General features: G+C 34.2%; 1 protein-coding gene across 2 annotated transcripts in view; it reads left to right on the top strand.

Annotated features, from left to right (window-relative positions):
* LOC144453850 (major facilitator superfamily domain-containing protein 4A-like) overlaps nucleotides 1–16,604 on the top strand; it is a 77,011-nt gene extending 60,407 nt beyond the window's left edge. The window contains exons 2-11 of one of the 2 annotated variants that reach the window (XM_078145228.1): nucleotides 3,707–3,902; nucleotides 6,092–6,349; nucleotides 6,776–6,899; nucleotides 8,332–8,465; nucleotides 9,351–9,524; nucleotides 10,312–10,459; nucleotides 10,996–11,066; nucleotides 11,746–11,863; nucleotides 12,818–12,928; nucleotides 14,859–14,886. In XM_078145228.1, coding sequence (XP_078001354.1) covers nucleotides 3,707–3,902; nucleotides 6,092–6,349; nucleotides 6,776–6,899; nucleotides 8,332–8,465; nucleotides 9,351–9,524; nucleotides 10,312–10,459; nucleotides 10,996–11,066; nucleotides 11,746–11,863; nucleotides 12,818–12,900 — 1,306 coding nt within the window. In that variant the 3' untranslated portion in view covers nucleotides 12,901–12,928; nucleotides 14,859–14,886. Of the gene's footprint in view, nucleotides 1–3,706; nucleotides 3,903–6,091; nucleotides 6,350–6,775; nucleotides 6,900–8,331; nucleotides 8,466–9,350; nucleotides 9,525–10,311; nucleotides 10,460–10,995; nucleotides 11,067–11,745; nucleotides 11,864–12,817; nucleotides 12,929–14,858 lie in introns of both variants that reach the window. The other variant, XM_078145223.1, reaches the window with a different exon arrangement.
* The last annotated feature ends 2,442 nt before the right edge of the window (nucleotides 16,605–19,046 follow it).

Below are 19,046 nucleotides of genomic sequence, written 5' to 3'. Positions count from 1 at the left end.
CATTTGTGTCAGGTTATTGGGTATTTTGTAAACATCATCAAGTGAATCTGCTATGAAAGGTGTAATTTTTCAAACTACATACTACATTTAGAAGAGAAAAGAGCGAATTGAGACATGCAATTATCACGATGTGAATAAGTGTCGATTTATCCATGTGTGAACCATTATCTATAAGTAGTGAACGTTCTCAATAGATTCACACAAGGAGCCAAGACCAAACTCAAGTTGAAGTCATTAATTCCATTTCTTCATATCACAGTCACCAGTTCTCACATACTCAGAAACTATGTCATTTGTCAAATCAAGTCAAGTATAAGATCATGCTAAACATGAAAATGGGGGATAAAAAGACATTATATAGAGATATTTGCTGACATATGAACCCCCATGAGAACACTATAAATTGCAAAGATAGCCATGTCGACACCTAGTAAAGCTCAGATAACTATCTCTTAAGTAGTTTCTGCACCAGTGGGTACCATCTTCACACTCTCTGTTTCCTGTATTAAGTAGTGACTCCATGGAATATTATATCTTGTGAAAAAATTGAAAATTCATCATTTGAGGTGATACATGACAGAAATCATGTCATGAAGTCTTAATGAGGTAAAATTCAATGGAGAATTCATTCATTCTCTGTGATTTCATCATATTTGATCAGTAAGTTTTGTTCTTGATAGAGTTTTTAGATTGTACTCTCGGTCTTTTTATTGTAGAATTATCATATGATTTCCATCTTTTCAGATTCAATACTTATAAATTCACGCTTTCTGCGTGTAGGAATACAAATAATAATGAACAAAAATACCCCTAACCTGTATGTTGCATTGATTGATGATGGCTGTATTGTTACGCAACACTGAAAATATTAGTGACAGTGATTAGCCAGGAATTAAAAGACCAGTTGTTACATGTACTAATAGTTCAAGGTCAATCAGCTGTGTGCATTACATAATGAAATGGACATTTGCTGTTGTTATAGTTTATAATATCTTCATTCCAAAATTATCTGGTGTCTTCTTTTTAGCTTTTTTTTTCAAGCCTCATTTTGAATCTTTTCATTTCTAACTCTTGACACTAGAGGGACAGCATTTTCTATTTGTTCCGAGAAATTAGTAAAAGACGTTTGTGGGAGACAAATTTGCTTTGTTTGTCAATTCTCCTTATTGTATAATCAAGTGACGGTGCCGTTTAGCTTTAAATATAATAATGTCAGCTTAAAGTACATCAGAAAACAATGGACACACATCTGTGGCTATGGCATTTATGGCACATTCACTATAATAATGACTTGCATGAAGACAATATTATTGTCATAAAGAATTCAGAATTTTAAAAAACAAAACATTCTTTTTGTAAATTTAAAACGTTTTTATTATTTCTTTTTGTTTAAAAATTTTTGTTACAAAAAATAATTATTAAAAATGTGTTTTGAATTGTACCAAGGAATAATGAAATTATATAAAGGAAAATTTATCTGTCAAATCATTTGTTTTGTAAAACTGGTTTTGAGTCAACAAATTCAACATATATGTATCTTGTATATTGGTGAAAGTTATTCTGCTCTACAAATAAAATAGTAGTAATGGTGAATTTTCACGACAATATCGACAGACAATTTTCTTTCAGAACAAACTACAAAGACATGCCGATCCTTAGAGTAGTAACCAAACACACACTTTGATCTAAGGAAAATTACACTTCGATAGTTAAATCCCACACACAAAGTACACAACACCTGTGAGATATTACCTTGTAAATGTCAGAAGTTCCATTTTTGAGAAAGGTCCTGTAGGCATTCAGTCAGTCAGTCATTACTCTCCTGCCCTCAAGTCTTTACACACACTGAGCCTTTATGGAGACATAGAAAAGGATTCAATATAGAGAAGGTATATTCACCCTTAGTTCCTTACATCTCCCCCCCACCCACATCCCCCCCCCCCCCATTCCCCCATCAGCCAAACAGACAATGAAAGACTAAAAGCACCTAAGCAGTGGTATATTAGACATCCATGTCATAAGACATTTTAGTCTATTCGTGGACTCTCAGTTCATAATTACATGAACGTTTCTATATTGACAGTCAATAAGATTTCTTTACATTGTAATATCATTCCTCTATTGTAAATCTCAGTATACATGTACAGAGAAACAGGTATTGAACAAATAACTGTAGAATAACTCAATCAATAGATATTTATTGAAGTATAATTGATATACCCTGGGGATAATAATCAATATTAAAAAAATTACTTTGGATGGCTCAATAGTAATGAAAAGTAGTGAACAAACAAATGCATTAATTTTCATTTTTTAAGCTAGCTTGTCATATTTGTGTTGGAATCATTGTATAAAGCATTTATAATGTACTAACAATTGTAATATTGATGTTTGCGATTAAACCAACGGATGTTTATGGCTAAAAAAGGAAACTAAAAATTATACACCATGCATGAGCCATGTAGAACAAAAATTAGGAATATATACTCTGGTCGTTCTACGTCACTGGTTCTGCTGTATTCGAAATACGAGTCAAAACGTTCAAAATTGCCATTACTTTCCCTCATTTTTCTTTGAAATTAACAGTACTGCTATAATTGTGTTATTCTCCAATATTTTTCTTCATTCAGCTGGAAAATACTCGTGCCCTATCTATCTATCAACTCATAGTGACAAAGACCCCTTAGGTCACTCATATTTTCCCTGGCTGAACGAAGGAAATATTGGGGGAATAACATTTAATTATTTACTGGTTGACTATCCGAATGTATCATTTTTTCTTCTTTTTCATACAAAATTAAATTGAATGTGTGGAAAAATTAAATGATTGCAACGAATAGGAAATATGTTTGTTCCTCAAATCTTCTTACGTTCAAAATGCCATTTTCACATTTTTCTGCTTGGAAATCATGAAATGTCTGTAAGAGATTTCAAAGGGATAACTTTCTCTCAATACACAAAATAAGCAGACAAGTCGACATATTTGTATAAATGTACTTTATTAAAAGAAACTAAATATAAATAACTTTTCTGTAGCGTTTACAAACTTCACTTGGAGAGTCTTCTAATTTGTCAACAAAATATTGAGGATATTCCAAGATTAACAAACAAGTTATAAAAAAAAAGTGTTTCCATATTGTAGTATGTTTACAATTTGGAAAATTAGTTTGGATGTAAAATGATTTTCTCAATATAATTAGATACTATTCCCCAATATTTATCTTTGTTCAGCCAAGGAAAATATGAGTGACCTAAGGGGGCTTTGTCATGATGAGTTGATAGATAGATAGATAGATAGATAGGTGAGGAAAATGCACTTGACCTAGTCACTGTGTGTTGAAGATGAATAGTAAAAAAACAAATCTAGTAAATAAAATGAATAAGTTGGTATGTAGAACAAATGATATAAGTTACACTCTTTGTCATAAAACCTTAGCATTTGAGTGTTTGAGACACACACAATTTTTATTTGAAACACACACAATCCTTGTTTGAGACACACTGAATCCTGGTCATAAGAGCTTAGCATTTGATGTTTTATGCTATAATTTGTGTGTCTCAAACACCCAAATGCTAAGGTTTTAAGAGTGTAGTTGTGGCTATGATGTCTAAAACTTATGGTCCATTTTCTCTTACTATGTTTCATATTATTGACTTGTTTGTTTGTTTGTTGATTTGTTTCTTTGTCTGTTTGCTGTCTTTACAGGTTACCAGCTGACCCTATTTTATTCATATCAATCATCACAATCACCATCACCATAGCGATGCTGCCATTTTGTCATGCTTTGTGGTTGCTGGCTCTTACTTTGGCCATCATGGGTATTGCCATGGGAATCATAGACACCACAGCCAATGTCTGCCTCATCAAGATTTATGGCCCCCTAGTATCACCATTTTTACAGGTGGGTATTGAATTAAGGCCCCCTAGTATCACTATTTTTAAAGATGGTATTGAATTATGCCCCTCCCCCCTAGTAGCACCATTTTTACAGATGGTTATTGATTTATTACCCTCTTGTACCACTTATTTTTAGTGCAAGTGAACTGAGGTTTTAGTAGCTATGAGCCTAGCAACCTTGACCACACCCATAGCTGAACAGCCAAACAACATCCAGATATTCAACCAAAATCAAACCCGCCAAAAATTGCATCATCTTGAACCTTTGTACATGTATTGAGTTTGCATTTGTTGTACAATACCATTGGCATATTTCCACAGGTTGGTATTGCTTCTGATGGATTGATTCACATTCAAAAAATATTTAATTCTAAAAATGAATTAACATGAATATTCAATTTGAATGTAATCAGTTGTGTTGTAATACCATCAATACTAGTATTCTAAGATTGCCGCTAAGGTAATATGTGAAAAAAACAGCAATTTCTCACTTAGAAAACGTTCTACCATTTCAATTTAAACCTTCAGAATGAATTGGAGAAACACAAAATGTTTTCAAAACTAAACTGTTGTTTCCAGTTTTGTGACTTTATTGCAATCAATACTTTGAATGTACACACTGCTGTATATATTGTTTTCACATGTTTTCTATATCTAACTGAAAAGAAAAATGTAAAATGTATGAGTCATTGTGATTTTCTCCTTTACAAACTCTTCTAACAGGGTGAAATATGAGACTCTTGTTAAGATGTCTGTTTTACTGGAGAGCATTTTTTATCATGTATGCCATGGGATATAAATACAGCATAGTGTGTACTAAAACACGTACAGCATAAATCATTAAGATTGTACGGCAACATTCTACCCCTGTCAACAGAAATAGCCTAGGATTGTAATACCTGTGTTTATTGAATGGTGGGACAATTAGAATAATAACTGTTATTACTATTTAAAATTGTAATCTCCTACCATCTACTCTCCATGCTAGTTTCATCGGGTGAATTCTAAACATCAAACACGAATAAAGTCTGAATTGACCATATCAAAATGGTGTCAATCGCTGTCATCATAATCGTTAAAAAAAAAAAAAAAAAGAATTTATGTCCAGATTTCAAAAAGTTGCTCCCCAGGCTACTTGACAGGTTTAAAGTCTTTCTTGAAAAGAAAACTGTGAGAACTTTGATCTACATCAAGAGCTGCCCAAATAACCTAATAGATATGAGGGACCATGGTACTTTCTCACTAAGATCTGTGGGAACATTCTCCGTGACCTGATCATAATCAAATCACTATCAAATACTGAACAAGACTGACAGTTTGCAGTCAAAAGCTCTCCACTTATCAAATTTATGTTACATGTATTGGTTAAAATTTTAGTACTCATGTATTCCCGCATGTAGGATTATACCATTGTTTTAGCTAGCCCCAAACAATATCAGCCGTGTTTGTTAGCGATGATCATAATCTGTGCAGTATAAGCCTATAAGTCAGTTTCAGAATTAGTGTACATGTAAATTTACAAGATTCCCCCCACCCTCACCTTTGTAGAATTACTAGGTTATCAAACCACCGAAAAATTGTGATAGATGCTTGATGTATGGAAAGTGTAGATATAATAGTGAAGATTATTTACATAATATAACAGAATCCCATAACACGTGAGTGCAAATGTGACATACTCAGTGTATTTTCACTAGAGCTTGCAGTGTTCTTGGCGCCCGTACTTTCAGCAGCATAGCAAGTGAAAGTGCAGCAGAAAACACTGCAAGCACGAGTGCAAATACTCTTGAGTACCACACTGGAACTCATGTTGCATGGGGTTCTGTTATTATTACATATGTTTATCTGAAATAACAAATTTCCATAAGAATGATAATGTGCAATCACTCACTTTCATGAAGAATGAACTATTGCATCCCCATTTGCATATCATTTGCATGCAGGTTTGCAATAATGTTTTCAGTATTGCACTGCAGTGAAAATACCACTAGTATGCATGGGCACCAGTGCAAGTAATCTGTTGTACATTTGTAATACTTAGTAGTATGTTTATTTCTAGTGTCATTAGACTGTAAGATATGTCATGTTGTTCCGACCTCACTGAGGAGTTGACCACTGACTGTGTCACTGCATACCTTACAGACTACGATGTCTTGTAGTAACCATGACATTATGTCTCTTTTCTTCTGCCAGGCCCTTCACTTCTGTTACGGCATAGGTGCATTCATTAGTCCCATAATAGCAGAACCCTTTCTACTGAATGAAGACTGTACTCCATTACTCCATACCAACTCATCCAATGTAACTTCTGGCCCCATAGTCAGGTCTATCACTGAACCCACAATTACTGAGGAGCCAATAATTCATCCAAGTTCTACCATGGAAACACTGCAAGAAGCTCAAGAAAGAACACGTGTGCGGTATTCATTCTGGATCATGTCTCTTATACAGGTATAATTCAATGATTTATTATAATGAGAAGAAGAAAAAATTATTAATTTTGATTTTGTAATTCAATACATTTTTCACATATAACTTTAATATTCATAATTTCCTGTAATCATATTAATGCAATTCTTAGTTATGTTATCTTATTGTTTATTAAGGTGTCCTACGTGGACTTATTTAAATTATACAATGCTTAAATAAAGATTTATAAACAAAAGAGCCACATCCAGCCCTTTGGCTTATATGAACACACATTTCAAAAAATTTCAAAATACATAAATAAATAAATATCACATATGTTTTAATTATAAATAAGTAGTATGATACAATCTAATATTTTAGTACACAGAATAGAATTTATTAGCAAGCAGATAACCTAAAAATAAGAAATGTGGTGTTATAATTTATTTGACATTTCATATTTGATAGCTGCCTATCATTTGCATGGTATTCGTAATGGTAATCCGTAACCGCTGTTGTCGGGAGAGCATTGTAGTGTCAAGTGATGCAGACAGCAAGACAGAAAAAGAGAAATATCAAGACCTTGATAAATGTAAGTATAGATTAGATAAATTAATAACAGTAGAGTTTTGACGTCAGGCTGGCTGTAAAACACAAAGACATTTACTTAACCTGGCACCAAACGGTTGCAATGTGTTCCTCATCTTAGAATTCCTATGGATGTCACTTTCACGCTACGTACATATGTAATGTTTATAAAGTGTTTGTTACGGATGACAGCAAGTAATGACAAATCTTCCTAATTTTCCCGTACCGTTTAGGCTTTTCCCAACATTTATTAAACTGTTGAATGTAGTAGAATATTTTATTATCATAATGGCATCTTTGAGTCCCCTCTGTTGGTACTTTCGTTTTACTGCAGTTACGGTAGTAAAAACATTGCTTTTTTATAATGTCATGTAATGTATACTTAGAAGTGAAAAGTATTTCTGATACCTAAATAAATCAGTGATAACCAGTGATTTTCTTGAAAATAAACCAGTGACTTTGCGTGTGTACTACTGCAGTACAAGACTGATGACACTCATGCATACCTGTATTACAAGTGAACATGCAAGCTTTCCATGTACATTCACAAAATCATGTGAACACACAATCATATTTTCACAACTTTTTTGGTTTCAAAGAAACACATGAAATAATAACAGTACCCCATGATGCGTGGGTGCCAAGTTTGAATATTCATGGGATTTGCACTCATATGTGGGCAGTGTTTTCTGCAGTATTACTCCACACTGTATAGGTCACAAAGGACACCACAAGCACCATAACTTGCAATATCATGAATATTCAAACTTGGCCGTTATGCTTGATGGGGTTCTGTGATATTACTTGATTTTGGAGACTTTTGTGAAAAGGAGCTGTATTTCATGATATTGGCATTTTGTCAAATTTGTTGTATACTCCCTGAAATTCCTAATAGAAAAATGCCTTGACAAATTTAATACACATTGTACATGTACATCATGACAACAGCTGTTGTCAGCCTATCAATCATAATCAAACAATGTATTCACTGTTCTTCAACAGCTGTCTGCTAATTAAAGTGAAGGCTGTGTTCAATAGCTGTCAGTAGTCAATAAACCAACATCGTGTTTTGCTACTTTGTGGTGTGTCCTCCTGGGAAGTGTATGTAAAAACAACAGAAATGGGTATATTGTGAAAACAGACGTTGGGGGCGCTGTTTAACTTTCTCTCTCAAAGCCATGATTACCCTTGATGTCACATATTCTACAAAACTGAACATGTTTTATTAATCCAAACGTTTTGAAAAATACAAATAAACTTACTAAATGATTAATGTGGTAACATTTTATAAAATATTAAAACTACAGTTAAAAAGAAATGTTGGAAACACAATCATCAATTACAAAACCCTTCATTGAGAAGCAGGTCCTCAAAGACAAACACAGTTATTCCATTTAAACTAACTATTGTTTTTTGTAATTTGACTCTTGTTACAGCTCCTAACACTACTGAAATAAAAACCAATACTCAGAAGAATATAGAAAAAAGATGTTGTGGATCATCATCAAGTAAAGTCATCACAATCACAATCCTGTCAGCTCTCTTGCTTTTTATATACGATGGTTTACAGGTAAGATATACAGAAAGTTGAGTAAAGAGTAAGATAGACAGAAAATCAAGTAAAGGGTAAGATATACAGAAAGTCGAGTAAAGGGTAAGATATACAAAAACAAATAAAGTTATGATGTTTGCAATCCTATCATTTTTCTTACTTTATTTATATATACAATGGTTTACAGGTAAGATGTACCAGATGTACCACATGTTTTGAGTTAATATATGGTTGACTTCTCCTTATGCATGTTCAGATATTTTCTACAAATTACAACTGTAGTGTTAATAATTTATGCCTTATCATTTCTTGCTTTAATTGGCAATATCATATTTGAGTAGAAATTTGTTACAAATCAATCCTTCCCATTGTCACTAAAACCATGACTGCTATGTGGAGTCATGATAGTCAAATGGTTAGAGTGGTGGGCTTGGAATCTAGGTTGCAGGTTGTGATGTCATGATAGTCAAATGGTTAGAGTGGTTGGCTTGGAAACTAGATTGCAGGTTCGAGCCACTGCATTGCTTCCATTTGTTTCTGAATGGCTGAAGTTCATGGGCAAAGTTTGAAGCATGATCGTGCCCTCGTCAACCGAGCTGTAGTAAGCACCTGGTAGGATAAAGGTTCCAATTCGAATACTTTACTTGAATGTGCCTTATAGTTGTATGCTCCCCAGGGAGTTGAAGTATAAAGAGCCATTGTGCCGCTGTAGATCCATGCCAGTGGTAATAATTGTAAAGCACTTTGAGCACACTGTTGGAAAGTGCTATAATATAACAATTAACTTTATTGTTATTATTGTACATTGTATATAATTTTATACATTGACTTCAAAATTCAAAATCGCAGCTGCCAGACTTTGCCAATTTGATGCTTAAATATGTGTCATTTTTTCTCCTATAGGCTGCCTATGGTGGGTATGTGTACACATACTCTGTAAAGAGTGTGATAGACTTGTCATCCACAGCTGGTGCTTACCTGACATCTGTATACTGGGGTAGCTTTGCCCTAGGTAGACTTATATCAATACCTATATCTACAAAACTATCACCTTCATTTATGCTACTCATCAACATAGTAAGTAGTGTGTTTTACAAAGAACTTTAAATTTTTAAATTGTTATGGCAAAACTTTAAAACTTTTAGATAAGAGTTATTCATTTGTTTCTTGTCCTGAATCTTTGAAATGATGGATGAATTGGTTGTTTTGAGAAAATAAAGTAAAAACTTAGTAGCATAGAAATTGGTAAAATTTGTTACAAGCATGTTACTTCTGAGTTTAGATATTTTATTCTAAGTCTTGTAAAATCAGAAGTCTTATAACACAAAGGTCAATGCATACAGAGGAAAAATTTTGTTATTACTAGTAATTGAGCCTTCGGTTTACTAAGGTAGACACAACATGTTGATACAACAGTGATAAGCTTTGAATGGACATTGGTTTAATTAAAGTCTCAGTAGGGAGATGTCGCAGTGTTTTACTGACAGAGTTCCATGAACCTGTTTTAGTGCTTCCCATGTTTACACTACCTTGATCACAGAGCGATTAGAATCGTACCACAGAGGAACAGCTATCACCCATTTTAATCTACCACATTGAAGAACTATAGATTTAGTTTGCGTCCATTTTGTAAACTGAAGGCTTGATTACCAGAGTAGCAGTTATATTATAAAACATTTGATTTAGTAGTATTCATAATTTGTGGAAAACATTGCTGACAAATTATGGAATGTGAAATAGTTTGAAAGCACAGAGAGTACTGATTATGAAATGTACCATAAAGTCTCATTGTTCATTTTGTTCATTTTTTACTGATAACCATAACTTATTTCTGTCATATTACACATTGTGTGTTTTGTTTTAGATTGGATGTTTTGCCTCCTATGGTATGGAATTGGTGTTACGCCATAATCATATAGCTATGTTTATTGGCTCAGCTACCTTTGGACTATTTCTAAGCAGTGTCTACCCTACTGTTTTAGCCTTAGCTGAACGTTATATAGACGTCACAGGTATGTTGTTTTCATGTTTATTTTTAAACTTACAGTGTGTTTGAATACATTCAGACTTGTCTGTACCCCATACAGGTCAAAGAAACAGTCTCTGACACCTTATGCAAGTCATGAAAGAAACAGGCATTAAAAAGTTCGAAATTAAGACTTTCGAAACAAATTTTAATTCTTACATGTTTTAAGTGGTTTTATTTACCCAAATAGGCATTTGAAATCAGCATAATATCACAATATAAATCACAATAATCAATATCCATGGAAAATTAATCTCTAGTTATTCGTATCTATATTATCTTTAATAGTCTGTAAGGTACATCGTGATGGGGCGCCTTCACACATCAGTCAACCCCTCTCAGGGTGAGAGGAGGCCAGTTAGGGTGGAGTTACACAATGTATCGTATAGTCTACTATAATTTCAGCTCACAGATATCTATCAATCATGGTCTAGTTGTTAGTATGTTTCTGAAATTTACGACGTGATGCATAATGACAATGCAAAGTATATGTAATTATATACCTACTTGTTTTCTTTGTAGGTTCTGTGACCAGTTTCATTGTAGTTGGAGCAGCTAGTGGTGAAATGGCATTCCCTGTTATAGTGGGAAGGGTATGTGTCTTCTGACTTCATAAACTTAGACTTGGATTCCTGGTAGAACAATATCTTATCATTTTAGTGATGATGTAAAAGTGTACAGAATAACTGAAAGAGAAAAAGGGAAAATCATTGAATCCAACTGTTTGGTGCTACTGAGATTTAGTGAATATAGACTGGGTTATTTCCAAACCAAATTAACATATTCTCCAAAAACCAGATGTTAGAACTTTGAAGTTACCTTAGAAATGTAGTTGGACTGACTGATAGTATTTAATCATACAGACAATGACTAAGAATACAACGTATATTTTATATATTATGTGACATAAGGGCACTGAGTAACAATTGGCTTTTATAAAATTGATGTATGTGACTTGTCTCTGTCTGTCTGTCTGTCTGTCTGTGTCTGTATGTGTCAGTTGCATGTTTGATTGTCTCTGTCTGTCTGTCTGTCTGTCTGTCTGTCTGTCTGTCAGTTACATGTTTGATTGTCTGTGTCTGTCTGTCTGTCTGTCTGCAGTCTGTCTGTATGTATGTCTGTCTGTCTGTGTCTGTCTGTCTGTCTGTCTGTGTCTGTTATTAAGGGGCTAACACTGTGATTGTGGCTCTGTCTGTCTGTCTGTCTGGCTGTCTGTCTGTCTGTCTGTTGTTACATGAATTCTGACACAGATTTCATTTCTTCTTTTGACAGATATTTGTATTGCTAGGACCAGTCAGCTTCTTGATCTATGGTAACGTTGCCTGCTTTATATCACTCTTTGTATACATTGGAATCATCCTAGTTGGACGGACAACAGGCAAGCAAAAACGTAAGTAACATTGACAACAGGAAGTTGACACTTCTACCCATCATGCACATGGAAAAGTCTATTTTTAGCTCAGCCAAAAAGAGTCTGCTTCAATAGACACAATGTTGGCTTACATATTTGCTGGTGTGCACGGTGAAAAGATTATTTAGATAAACAATTCTTGTGAACTTATTATCTCACACAATTAGAATCACAGTCCTGCTACTGTCTTATATTGCATAAGATAGCAAATTGTAGAGTAAATTAAAAAGGAATGGTCCTGCATATTGGAATGCCATTGCTCAGATTAAATACGTGCAATGGTAGATGAAAGTTTTGCTAAGTTTCACTCCAGTTGAAATACGTTGGTTAATTATTCTTTTATTAATATAGAGTAACTTTTGAAATGCATCAAAACTCGTGAAAGCTCAGCTGTTTAAAAGATTTCAATCCTGTACTGTATTTCCTAGTATGGTGTAGTTTATATATAGCAAATGAAAACATCTATTTATGCATGGTTTACACAAACTAACATCTATACCTTTTTTCCTTTACATGTTAATTGTACCACTCCTGAAAAATAAAAATAACTTACTTTTACATGACACACCCAATCCTTTTAGTTTTATGACAAACCTATCTTAAGTTTTGCATTGGTATTCCTTGGGTCACATGACATCTCATATTCTTTGGGTCACATGACACATCAGATTCCTTGGGTCACATGGCACATCAGATTCCTTCGTCACATGCCACCTCAGATGGCGTGGGTCACATGACACCTCAGATTCCACGGGTAGCATGATATTTATGCATCATCTAGGTGGTAAAGATGGTTGCATGTGTTAAGGTTCAAAGGTCAAAGTTGTAGAAATGGAGTTGTTGTCTCAGGAAGGCTTGATTTTTGGAAGTAAAATGCATGGTGAAATTGAACCTAGTTTAGTAGATTTCATAAGCGACATGGTTATTCTGCAGACAAAAGTTTCTTTAGTGCCGTTGGTGAGACTACTCCCATACTGAGTGAGGAGGCCATTGTGGCTCTGCAACATGCTAAATGAGCTGAGATATGCACATCTCTCTCAACAGGTGAGATTCAGTATCAGCCAATCAGACTGTGCCAATTTCACAATCAACCAATCCTAGGGTTTCAATTTCAAATTCAAATAGTTACATATTTGAAAGTATCATCCATTGTATGAATATGAAATACAACCAATTATATCGAGTGTACTGTGCCAATGCAACTTGTCACATCATCAAACAATTTCAAATTAACTCACATGATGAGTTTACAATAGACCAAAGTGGGCATGTATTTGGTTAACAAATTGTGGTACTTCTAAGTAGGATACTAATAGAGGCCTTAATTGTAGTCATGCCTTTTAATTCAAACCAGATAACCAGATACGTGTATGTGGAATGGAAGTGAAGTTCAGGGGCGTGTTTAGGCACAGTCTCTAGAGGGACTGTGGCTTAGGTTACAAAATGTTCTGTAATTCTTTTTCCAGGATGCCTTGAATGATTGCATGTGAAAAACAATATGGTGGCACTGATTCAAATAAAGGAATTGTCTCATTATCATGTGGAGATCATTTCACCATAGACCTGTTGCTGGTTCCAAGATGCCTCAAGATGCATTGCGTGTCTCCCCATACAATATGCCATGTATTGTGTACGCACTGAGGGGTTTGCACGCGCTACTCAGGGGGATAGTTGTCACCTGATTGTACCCTGGGTTCACTCATAAAATCCATCTCTATCATTGATGTTGTTTAGTCTTTGTTATTTAAAAGCACTCACAATCGAAGAGGTCAACATGTCTTTCCCTCTTTTCCTGATAAAAATTAAAATGTTATTTCAAACGTAATAAAGACAAAACAAGACTAACAGTAACAACATAAAAGCCACCCTCTCACGCAATGCATTTTGGAACTGGAAAATCGACTATTTATGGTGACAGATTTTCATATTAACTAAAACATACCTGTGTCAGGAGGCAGGAGGAGTGTCTCAAAAGCCCTGTTTAATTACTAATCATATGTTGCCAAAAGTGACTTTGACCTATGACCTAACCTCACATAACATGTCTCAGTGTTAACACTCCATTGTCCATGGTCAAATGTGCACTCATGCACTCAACAACAGAATGTTCCAAACTCTCCACTAAATGTTTAGCTCTTGAATATATACCTCAGGTGGAAGCCATCTAGGAATCAGTGGACAGATGCATTGGCCTGGGAAAGGGAAACATGATTGGCAGGGAGACTCTTTACGATTGCATGTCTTCGTACATTGAATAGAAAAGAGGGATGGGAAGTGTGAAACTTCAGACCTAATATGTTAACTCCAAGATTCAGTATAATCTATAGTCGTAATGTTACCACTTTTATAATTTCTACCTCAAACCATGCAGTCAGTCAATTTTATAGTTACATAATAATAATAATAATAATAATAATAATAATAAGATGATTTGTAATGCGCCTCATCTACATGCAGTAAACAAGTTGAATGAATCAAATGTTGATAATTATAAAGGTATTTTACACCCTTACAGGAGCCTCTTGCCTCACACTTGATAACCTCTCCCCCCCCCCTTCCCCCTTACCCTCAACGACTCAGTCTGTTTTTTTGCATCTGATTCTAGTGGAAGTCATTATAGTTATATTCTATATTTTGAAGGCTGATTATTATTCTTATGTTGTCATTTTGTTCCTGACGTTCAAACTCTCATTTTATAGCTTGATCAAAACATGTGGTGACTTTCTATCTCCCTCAACTCCAGCTTATTTTACAAACATTCAGATGTTAAACTCCAACACAGCTAAGTGAGAAGTTCCCTTCTTTACATACCTCACATCTGGTCAGGATTCTATGTATACTTTTATTCCTGCACTGCATCCTCACATCAACGTCTGACATCTTCACTGTGCATAGATAACATTAATGTTGAACACAAGCATGCTATCCATATCTCCAATAAAACTTATCACCGTATGTTTTGTCTTCACTGCAGCCACTCATTTCCGAAACATAGCCTGGTGTCGTGCCTGTTGCTTTGCTTCCAGAGAAAGCCTCTTGGGTACTGGTGAAGTCAGCTACTACACCAAACTAAATGAAGATGGCGCTATCAGGCTGGCGCCATTAAGTGAAAAACCATCACCACCAACAACACCTGATGAAGAGAAGCAAGCAAAGGAGCAGCCATAATCACACCTCCTACCCTAAAATGGGATGGCCCAATCCTTTTTATGAATGTATGAATCGAACAGTCTAATTTTATATAGATAGGGGGTAAAGTTTAATGTATTGTAACTATATCACAAAGATATGGTGGTAGTCTTAATGGTGTTTAGTCTTCAATGATTACAATCAATTGTACGTTTGAAATGATAATGCCTCATTTTATCGAATGAATTGTACTTCTGAGGACAGCCGAAAGTAGTTTTAAATGATGAATCAATCAAAATTTTTAGAAAATGTCATTCCATGTTTTATCATTTGATAATTTGAAAATTATTATATATTTTAATTGAATGGTATAGAAATATATGAAGGATTATTAAGTGTTTATGGAATGAAGTTTACAGAATTTTACCTTGTTATTTACATGGACCGATGAAACAATGTATAGGAATGAATGACATAGGGAAAAAGGTGAATAATGAATAGAATTGAAACTTTTGTAAGTTAATGAATATAGAGATTACACCTGTTGTAAAGAATGCACTATATATATACAGAATCGTGAACACCTGGTAACACCTGGCTGTGTATTTATCATTAGTTTTCACCAACCAATCAGCAGTGCATTTTCATGATAAGAATGTATATGCAAGAAACTGTTCTCAATTCATAAGAAAATTACCATTTTTTGAAACTACACCTGTATTGTAAAGACTGGTGTCTAGCTAGTGGTAGAAAATTATAACTAACACCTGGTTAAATCATGTATTTCTGTGATTGGTTGATCTGTGGTTATAATTAGCCAATCAGAGTGCATCTTTGTAGTGAGCTTCCAATTAACATGAATTTAGCAAAAGCTTTGCATGATTGGCTGCTCAAAAGATGAATGAGTTAATAGTGGTTACTGTTCAACAGAATGCATTCCTCAGTATGACGTTGCAATTGGTTGTTGAAAAGATGAAGTCCATATAAACCAGTCAATTATCATTACCTATTAAGGGGTTTAAAGAATTAGCATAAATGAACCAAAGTTTAGGGTTTCTGGTTGGTTCAACTTAGAGTTAAGTTAAGAAATCTGTGTACATATTCTGACGATGAATGTCACAAGAGTTATCCTTAGTTATTGCTTTCATGAATTTCTCTGTCAAAGCCAATAAGTATTCTAAATGAATGGCTTTTAAAACTTACCTGTACTCATTTACATTTATGTTTTGGCAAAGAGGATTCAACTGCTTGACCTGCACAATTTCAGAAAGAGTCTGTCTAACTTTGCAGGAGTGTTTTTTTTTAAAAGGATGTTTTGATTGGTTCTTATCAGTAAAACCAGATTTCAATTACCCAATCAGCAACTAACTTGCTGAAGTTGTATAAGTGATCCTCCAATGATAATGCAGTTTACAATAATGTGCAGGTCATTGTCCTAGCAATGTTTGTTTCAATCTATCTATCTATGTATGTGGAATTTACTAATTATTTTGTATGTATTTTCTGACTTTTCAGCTCTACGTTTGCTCCAAGCGTGTCAATATTGAAGTTTTCTGTATATTTCTGTCCGTAACATATTTTTCTAGCTATTTGTAACCTTGTACATTTGTTGATTGTTAATATAGTGCCTTTTATGATGTGTACATATATTCTATGATAATAATATAATAATAATGATAATAATAATGACAATAATGTAGATATAGCATATTTTAAGTGTTCTTACACAATACTGCCCTCTATGGTCACATTGAGGTTAGGATTATAGATTGTCTAGAGAATTTCCAAGGTCAGAGTTCATATTTTCCTGTGGAATGAACTAGTCTGTCTTGCTCCTTTTACTTGTGGAATAGTTTTAAAAATAATTTACACAGCCTTCAGCGTTGGTAGACTTTTAGTGTATGGTATAGTTTGATGTCATGTATTAAAGTAATATTAGCAAGTAATATGGGCATCGTCTTTATGTCAAAGATATATTTTGATTGAAATCAAGGAATAACAGAGGAATAGGGGGAATATTTATACATGTATAACCCTTCCTCACCCATTTTCCATATGAGATTGGTATAGTCCAACTGTGTTGATGGGAGAAACCACTTGATTTGGGGATTAGTTTAGATAGCAATAGAGATATTGAAATTACTTGTCACAGTTTAGATAATTATGATTAAAAAAAATACATAGTCATAGCAATAGTGTGATTAATTTTAGTCTGAGAGGAAACCTCTCCAGAAGGTACTACTAGTATAGCTGATGTTGTTTTATGACAATATTTTAATCTTGTTGTTTTAGAAAATTTTATGAATTTCATGTGATGTAAATTCTCTAAAAGACTTTTAAAAGTGTGATGTTTCTTACAGTGACATGGTGAAATAGTTTTATGTGAGACTGAATATTGGTATGTCTCGGACAATTAGGTGGAGGAGACAATGCCATCATTAATCCTTCCTTTATATTTGTAGGCCCCATATTTCATATACTTTTTTTGGACAAAAGTGTGATGAACCACACTGGTAACCAATGAAGTTAGCAAGTTACATTATTTCTCAGTGTTGTTGTTGGTGTTGTTGTTGTTGTTGTTGTTGTTGTTGTTGTTGTTTTAACAGTTGTTTTATCTACTTATTTGTCTATCTGCATAACCTACATCAGGGATGACATCAAATGATCATTACCCAATATGAATTTTGATTCAAACTCCCCCCCCCCCCCTCCCTTTCCCTCCCCCTCCTTCAAACTAAGCCACCTACAAGTCATATTTGGGTCTTCCATTCACTATGTTTCACATTCAGAGTTATAGAACAATTTTAGTATACAGCAGATAAAAATACCAGAATACCAATAGTGATAGTGAGATAGTGCCAATGGTTACCAACCATCTCATTCCTAAAATACTCAAAACATGACCATCTTTTTATTTATTTTTATTTATTTATCTATGAAAAATGTAGCTGCATTTTTTTAAAATCTCAGTCATTTTTATCTGGGTGCAAGCTTATTCTGGTTACCCCTCCCCCACCCCAACTGGGTATACATTTGACCAATCTTTTGATGTCACCCTCAGTAGGCAGCCTTGTTGAGTACTATAGTAAGGTAGTATGTTGTCTTGCTGGGTGGGAATATGCCCACATCTCAGACTTTTCTCAGTAAATGAGAATTAAGTGCAAGATTCTCACACAGCTGCTTGGGAATACTTTTAGACAAATTACCAGTATTTCATGCAGTGTACAAAGTTTTAGGGGTGAACCATTTGTTCTTTGAATAGCCTATGGCCATGAGATGTTATCAGTACATCCTGTACCTTCTTGATCCCAATATCTTTGCAGATCCACCTTTTTAGGCTAACTTAGGGGGTCATGCTTCTGCATTTCTCTAAATTAAGTCAAAGTGTTCATATTATGATGTTTAGTTTAAGAGTTATTATCCTGGGAATCCGTACTATACAGCAGCCTTGTTCAATTCCAAGCTTTCATTTTAGAATTCAAGTTTAAAATATTTGATCGGATTGTTCAACAGAGTCCTTATTAAAACTTACAATCAAGAAATATTAAACTTACCTGTATGGTATGACAGAAATATCTGCAGTATAAAAATCAAACTGAAATGTGTATAGCTTGTATGTGAAAAGTGGAGCATGTATTTAAATGACATCACTTATCAAATAACATTTTGAATACATTCTTTTATTCAGAAATTTTAAAATAATATTATATTGAATGTATTTAGTGATTAAAATCGTGGTTTGGTGTAGGCAATGCAATAGTATAATAATTGTACACAGACATGATCGCCATAGAAAATATATTATTGATGACTACAAAACATGGTAGACACTAAAGTACCAGTGTTTGATTATCTTTATTTTCTTTATTTTGAAGTTTTTCAGTTTACACAGTATTAGAAGGATGAGATACTGAGTTATGAGAATACCCCTTGCCCATCTTTTAGGTACATTGGATATAGAGAATGGGTAGAGTTTATGTAGTTGTCCAGCACTATTGCTTATAAGTTTAAAATAGAACCAGCAATGACTTTT

Source organism: Glandiceps talaboti, chromosome 1, assembly GCF_964340395.1.
Source record: "Glandiceps talaboti chromosome 1, keGlaTala1.1, whole genome shotgun sequence".
NCBI classification, from domain to species: Eukaryota; Metazoa; Hemichordata; class Enteropneusta; family Spengelidae; genus Glandiceps; species Glandiceps talaboti.
Note: the sequence above shows the minus strand (reverse complement) of the source record. Positions and strands in the feature narration are given on the sequence as shown.